General features: G+C 35.4%; 1 protein-coding gene across 1 annotated transcript in view; it reads left to right on the forward strand.

Moving 5' to 3' along the window:
* LOC106870639 (pre-mRNA-splicing factor SYF1) overlaps positions 1–5,385 on the forward strand; it is a 32,756-nt gene extending 27,371 nt beyond the window's left edge. Inside the window, exons 21-24 of the mRNA XM_014916783.2 lie at positions 1,300–1,363; positions 2,792–2,891; positions 4,291–4,397; positions 5,263–5,385. Coding sequence (XP_014772269.1) covers positions 1,300–1,363; positions 2,792–2,891; positions 4,291–4,397; positions 5,263–5,342 — 351 coding nt within the window. The 3' untranslated portion in view covers positions 5,343–5,385. The remainder of the gene's footprint in view (positions 1–1,299; positions 1,364–2,791; positions 2,892–4,290; positions 4,398–5,262) is intronic.
* Positions 5,386–7,964: the final 2,579 nt, after the last annotated feature.

Here is a 7,964-nt window from a genome sequence, read left to right on the forward strand (position 1 = left end):
GGTGGCACATGAAATGCACTATTTTGAGCGTGGCCGTTGCCAGTACCGCCTGACTGGCCTTCGTGCGGGTGACACGTAAAAGCACCCACTACACTCTCTGAGTGGTTGGCGTTAGGAAGGGCATCCAGCTGTAGAAACTCTGCCAAATCAGATTGGAGCCTGGTGTAGCCATCTGGTTTCACCAGTCCTCAGTCAAATCGTCCAACCCATGCTAGCATGGAAAGCGGACGTTAAACGACGACGACGACATACTATATACAAGGAGTTGCTGAAAAGTTCCTGGCTTTGGTTAAAAGAAAATACAGGAGGATCAGTTAATTATGGTTTTATTCAACATATTCCCCTCTCAGATTCACACACCTACTGCAGCAGTCCTTCAGTTTTTCTAAGTCCTGTAAAAAGAACTTGGAAGGTCGGGCCTCCAACCAGGCCTCTGTAGCAACGATCACTTCCAAATCGGAGTGAAATTTCATTCCATTGAGATATTTCTTCAGTTGTGGAAAGAGGTGATAGTCGGAGGGGACCAAGTCAGGCGAGTAAAGTGGGTGGTCAACAAATTCAAAGCCAAAACTGCATATTTTCTATGGAGTTTCGTGTGCTGGCACTAAAACAGAACACCACAGCTCAGCTTCCCACAGCATTTCTGCTTCAAAGCTTCACACAGTTCATCCAACAGGAACATGTAGCATTCTGCATTGATGGTGCAAGCCTTTGGCAGGTATTTTATGATGAGTACTCCATCTTTGTCCCAGGATACTGAAGCCAGAATCTTTCTAGAAAGAGGGTAAAAATCTAAAAGAAAAAGACTGACTGCACATGTAATCTTAATTCTGTTAAACATAAGTGAGTACGATGAAGGTGAAATCAGGCATTCAACAAATAAATTTGTAAGCGTTAATCATAAACTTTCCATATATGGCATTAGGAAAGACATTCAGTCATAGAAACCAAACTTATATTGGAGCTTGCTGTAGTCCTGCCACTTCTCCAATCCTGTCAGACTATCCATTCCATGTCAGTATAGAAAATGGACATTACATGATGATGTTTTTTTGTTTTTTTTTTGCATAATTTATATAAAATGACAGGTAGTGGATTAGCAGAAACAGTATCCAAGGATTTACTTTTATCTATGTTCTGAATTCAAATGTTCTTCACATTTTTGTAATCAGTAAAATACGTTCCAGCAAAATATGTATTTGAGTCAATTCAATCAACTAAATCCCATTTTTATAAATTTGTGACTTTGAAATCATATGAAATATGAAAAACTTTAATATTTTCTATTTTTACTTTTAGGTTAATTTCATGTCTGCTCAAATGCTAGCTGCGACAAATACAAAAGGAGATGAACCAAACACTGGTAAATTTTGTCATCTTATCTTTTTCCTTTCTTAACAATTAACATATTTGTAAGCTTATTTAACAAGAAGTTACAAAATATCTTATTTAAGCTAAGTAAAAATTGGAACCTATGATCTCAAATTTTCTTTATTTACTTTCTAGCTTCATACACACTCCACAGACAGTTTCATCACATACCTTCATTTTCATTCTAATACTATGTTCTTTGGTTTGATTCCATGAGTAAAACACTCAAAGTAATCAGTTCCCATAGAAATTACATTCACCTGTACAGTAGGTTCTTAATATTTCATTGCATACATTTCCAATGTTTTAATAAAATTAATAATACATTATATTGATAAAAGTATGAAATATATAATGTGACGAAATATTCAGCACGTAACAAAAATTAAAATGTAAAGTACACACTTTAATTTTTGCTCTGCATTTTAAGTTGTTGTCTAGTTTGTTAATAAGATAGAAATTAACATGTGTAGCTTAAAAATATGACTTGTTTCTTCTCCACAAAGGAAATAAACTGCAACTATTGATGGTTACTCATATCACAAAATATTTTTTTTGTTATTATTTCAATTGGCACAATGATTGTATAGGGGGATCTTTTATTCCTGTGTTTTTAAGGGTACGGCAACCTCTCTTGTATTGATGCAACAATAAAATGCATCGCATTAACATTGTAGTATTATAGAAACCATGCCAAAATAAAATATATGATTTGTCTAGGGAGACAGCGACTCCAAATAAGAACTCAGATCATGACAATCCATCTAACTCATGCAAGCTTGGAAAGCAAATGTAAAACAATGGGTTGTTGTTGTTTAAAGATCTGGAATATTGACACCAAAGTCATCAGTTCAGATCTTCAAAAGACATTGTGTTAAACTTGTAACCAAGGTATAATTCTGCTAGCTTCTTTGCCAAATAGTCTTCTATGTGTTTGCTTCAGCCAGCAAGGAACTTTCTAAAAAGTCATTTAACTTGCTAGAATTAGTAACCAAATCTCCTTCAGATTCTGCCCATCTTAAAAAACAGGCAAGACTCATTGGCTAATGCAGTCCTAGGCTTATTATACCTGATAAAAAGACAGAAAAACAAATGAGATGGTCACAGTTGGATCATCTTTGATCATAGATCTGCTTTTTCAAGGTTGACCTGGAGTAAAATAACAATTTTGCTTTGTTCAGTTTATCTATGATCAAAAAGAAAAAAAGCTCCACTCCTATTTGACAGCTGAGAGGATAGGTATCCAGCTACAGAAACTATTGTTCCAACAAATAAACCATTCCACCCATGCAGGTAAAATTAAAGGAATATAAAATTAAAACAAATATAATCCCAAACTATTAATTACATTTATAGCATTATTTCTTACATCATGACTTTGTATATTTTATATTTTGTTTATAATAATTTATCAATGAAGAAGTAAATGAAATGAAGAAACTTGAAGAGAAGGCCCGTCAACTCGCTGAAGAGGCTGTCTCAGACCAGATCAAACCAGACAAAGGAATCTTGTTTGTGAGGTAAGCTTTGTCATTCTATATTTGGCTGTTTTGTTCTCTGTCTTGTGTTTTGCAGATATAGTATATTATTTTAATCTTGTATAGTGTAATTTCATGAAAGTAAATGTAATTAATCTTGATATAAGAGGACACAATGGAAATTACCGTAAACACCCATGTAATTTATGCACTTTTTTCGCAAAAACAAAAATAAACTTTAGTGGGTGCATAAATTACATGAGTAGATCGTTTCCAGAATTTTTTAAGAAATTTTCTTTGTTGAAAAATACCGTACAAATGCAAACATTCATACCGGAAGTTGACTCATTTAATGTCAGAATAGGTTTGGGCCATATTTTACATTGCTTGGAGTCCAGCAATTTCCTTAACTAGATCAGTTTTTCTCCGTTTAGGGAGTCTAGCTTACGTTTCCACCAGGAAGCTATTTGCTCGTTTTCTCCCCATTACGACACAATGAAATTCCAAGTTTGATTCCAGGCAGTGACCTGAATAATAATAATAACATCGAAAAATACCTTAGGAATGAGAACCCAGGTTCAAAATTTCCCCAAGACACCTGATGAAGGCTGGAGGGTATATCAGCTGATATGTGTTAACAACAAACAAAATGAGGACAAATATCCATTAAATGTAAATAAGGAATCAGAATTCTGTTCACATAATCAGTTTCATCGGTCAAAGTTTATTATAAGCAACACAAACACTTCATAATTTAATAGCTTTCAATGTGATACGTCTAACAGATTATTTTTATTTAAGGAAAATTTAATAAAATTTAATCATAAGTAAGTGAAATTATGCTAAATACAACTAAATTAAAAACTTTTTTCCCTGGCTATGTCGGCAATTCTGAAAACTTTTGGGTGCAAATTTTACACAAGTAGAAGCTTTTTTTAACAATTTTTATCCTGAAAATCACCTGCGTAAATTACACAGGTGCGCAAATTACATGGGTTTTTACAATAAGTGAAAAATGATAAGTTGGAAAACTTCAAATTTTTTTTCCTAAAATAGAATAAACAGGATAGGGGTAGTGAGCAGGGGCTGCATGGTCGTGAGCGGCATGGTGGGGAGCCTCTTCTTCCCCACAAGTCATGCCGATGCAGCCATGGCTGCACAACGATGAAGACGTCGCCGCCACCACAGATAATTACATCGAAAAATACCTTAAATCTTTTTTCCTAAAATAGAATAAACAGAATCTATGATACAACTTCCAATACTTAAACAAAAACTTTTTCAACTGAATGTCTTTTCAGTGATACAATTTTTAAACATTTTATCAACTAGCAAGAGGAGATATGTATTATAGTCTTATTTCTGTTTAATTACTTGGCTGTGAAGTTCTCAAAGAAAGTATTTTTATCCTCAGTAAAAGAATAATTATTCACATTAACAGGAGCAACACTACAGATGAAGATTTGGGAGAATATACCAAGACAACGAATCCTGATGAAATTAATATTGATGATGACTTTGATACTGATGAAGATGAAGAAATTGAAGGTTCAGTAGCTAATTTTTCATTTCCTAGTTTTATTAAACAAATCTATATTGATTCTATTTTCATATACAGACCATGAAATGTCACCATAATTTTCTAATTTAATTTGTATGTTGTTCAGTGGCATCAATTTAATATATTAACCCTTTAGCATTCAAATTGGCCCAGTCCTACCACTCACATTTACCCTACTGTGTCGTTCCAAAAAATAAACTATCATGTCTTCAAAATCTTGAAGCTACAAGATAATGCATGATTAATTCAAAGCAATGTGAATAAATAAGCATTACAATTGACAGAGCATAATGTGAATGCTAAAGGGTTAAGTTAAATAAACTTGGAGAAGTTACTGACTTCATTGACAATTAACAGGTCTGAATCTAAATGGAGTCTGGGATGATCAAATTATTTTCAAGGAACAGCATTTTTGTTTATACTTGATCATAATTTTGTATATATGTGTGTGTGTGTATACACACATACACAAACATATGCATACATATAATATGTAAATGCATCTATGAATTAATTTTATAGTCCTGTTGTTGTGGACACAACCTGTTGTTGCTGTATAATTAATGTAATACTATGGTTTTTTTTAATTATTTTTTTGTATCCCATAAACAAAGAAATATTGTTTGGAATATAAGTCTTTCATGTGGAATAAATGAAATACTTACTGGGATTTAATATGATGTACTACTATTTAAAAATTCTTAGTTATTTTTGTGTTGTATTTTTTCAATACAGAAAAAGACTGTAAACTGTCAGGCCATAATTTATTTGGATACAAAGTCAAACTTTTATATTCAAAAACTCCAAAATTATGTTTGTTTCATTTGTCTTCTTTTCATTAATTTTTTGCAGAAGTGAATCTTCAACAACAAGCTGTTCCTGCTGAAGTTTTTGGAAGTCTTGCTTCTGAAGAAAATGAAAACGATGAATGAAAAAAGCATTTATTACTCAAAATAAATTTTATATAAATTTGTAGTTTTGTTTTAGTGTTTACTTTTATTGTTTTAGCTTTTGTGAACATGCCATGCCGGTGACACATAAAAAGCACCATCTGAGCATGGCCAATGCCAGTGCCGCCTGACTGACATCTGTGCCAGTGGCACGTAAAATACACCATTCGAACGTAGCCAGTGCCACCTGACTGGCACCTGTGCCAGTGGCATGTAAAAAGCACCATTTAAGTGTGGCCAATTCCTGTGCCGTAAAAGCACCCACTACACTCTCAGAGTGGTTGGTGTTAGGAAGAGCATCCAGCTGTAGAAACCTTGCCAAATCAGATTGGAGCCTAGTGCAGTCTCCCAACTTACCATTTCTCAATCAAAACCATCCAGCCTTTGGAAAGTGGATGTTAAATGACGATGAAGAATGGATGTTAGAGCTCTCAGAATTAAGTCAGCTGGTTATGTTTCAGAGCCTTCTGAAAACATTTGGTATCATTTCACTTCACTTGCAATGTTAACCTTCTCGAAAGGGCTTCAGGTTTAAACTTCCAGTTTTCTCTTTACTAAAAATAGTAACAAACATGCCAGGTGATGAACAGCAATTTGGAAATTCTTGTCCAGGAGATGCATCAAATGATTCACAGGAAATTATTTTGATTTTAAGAATTTAAGAAATGAAAAGACATGCAGTCATAGTTGCTATACATACAAACCACAGTGATTTAGAAATGAGCAACTTTCTAAATGCTACAAAATCATTTGTACACAAAGTTCAGTTGGAATTGGAGGCATGTGATGGAAATGTTTCAAAGAGTCAAAAACATTCACAGTGTTCAAACACTAAAAGGACACTGGAATTTATACCACATGTTCAAAACATTATCAATGATCAATGAAAACTCCAGAAGATCAATGAGGTCCATTTATTTTTTTATTGCCCATAGGGGGCTAAACATAGAGGGGACAAACAAAGGGTTTAAGTCGATTACACCGACCCCAGTGCATAACTGGTACTTATTTAATCGACCCCGAAAGGATGAAAGGCAAAGTCGACCTCGGCGGAGTTTGAAGTCAGAACGTAACTGCAGACAAAATACCGCTAAGCATTTCGCCCGGTGTGCTAACGATTCTGCCAGCTCACCGCCCTAATGAGGTCCATTGCTAAAGAACTTCAGGTGTCAGAGTAGTACCTCGTGGAACATTGTGACATTCGATACAAGTCCTATGTAATGAGGAAAGGCCAATTCGTGTCTGCAAAGACACAGGCAAACTGTCTCATCCATTCAAAAAAGTTACTTAACAAAGTGAAAAACCCTCATAAACTAGGCATGCTTTAGTTTTTCTCTGACGTAAAAAACTTTGACCAGGATCAATAGAAGAAATGACAAGTGGTCATGTGCAGATCCTTCTGAATTACCCAGAGTGATGCACTCAAAATTTCCAGCAACTGCAATGGTTTTAGGAGTGGTGAGTAGCAAAGGTCATGTGATGCCACCCCACATTTTTGCCACGGGGTCTTAGAATTAACACTGCTGAATACATTGAGGTACTGGAAACTGTTATCAAGCCCTGGATTGATGAAGTATGCAATGGAAGGTCATATGTGTTTCAACACAACTCAGCACATTCTCACAAAGCCCTAGTCACCCAAGAATGGTTCTCTGACAATCTTTACACCCAATATGTGGCCTCCAAACTCGCCAGATTTGAACCCCATGGGCTACTATGTGTGGAGCACTGTTGAAAGGGAGACTAATTATCATCCTCATAATACCATAGCTTCAAGAAAGGCCACCATTGTCCAGGTGATGTCTGAAATGAATAAGGACCATGAAGTGTCAGCATGCCAATGGTTTCAGTCCAGCATTGAAGCAGTCATCGAAACTGAAGGCAGTTTCATAGAATAATTTGCTTAAAAAATCATTATCAAGACTAATTGCACAAATGTTTATACGAATACATATCTATTTATGCTGAAATATAGTTGTTTTATTGCATACAAAAACTGTCCTCAAATACCCTTCACACCCTGTATATATATATAAGCACCCATTACACTCTCGGAGTGGTTGGCGTTAGGAAGGGCATCCAGCTGTAGAAACTCTGCCAGATCAGATTGGAGCCTGGTGTAGCCACCTGGTTCACCAGTCCTCAGTCAAATCATCCAACCCATGCTAGCATGGAAAGCGGACGTTAAATGATGATGATGATGATATGTATATATATATAGCATCGTAAATTTATCAACTGCTATTTCTAGTAAACATTAGTGCCTTGTACCACTACTTTCTCTCTCTCTCTCTCTTTCTCTCCCTCTTTATATATATATGTGTATATATATAAAGAGGGAGAGAGAGAGAGAGAGAGATATGTATATATATATATATATATATATTTATATATATATAGTTGTAGTATATTGTCAACTTAATGTGACAATCCCAATAAGGGAATACACTACTGCCGTTTAGCCCTAGGAAGCTGGACCGCATCCTGTCGGCCTTGACACAATTACTGTGTCCTTAAGTTTGCGAGGGGGAGACAAGCTCCTCCACCCAGCCTAGCCAGCATTCAGGGACATGTTTCTGAGTCTTTGCTCGTCATCAGCCTGAT

This window comes from Octopus bimaculoides, chromosome 1, assembly GCF_001194135.2.
Source record: "Octopus bimaculoides isolate UCB-OBI-ISO-001 chromosome 1, ASM119413v2, whole genome shotgun sequence".
NCBI lineage: Eukaryota > Metazoa > Mollusca > Cephalopoda > Octopoda > Octopodidae > Octopus > Octopus bimaculoides.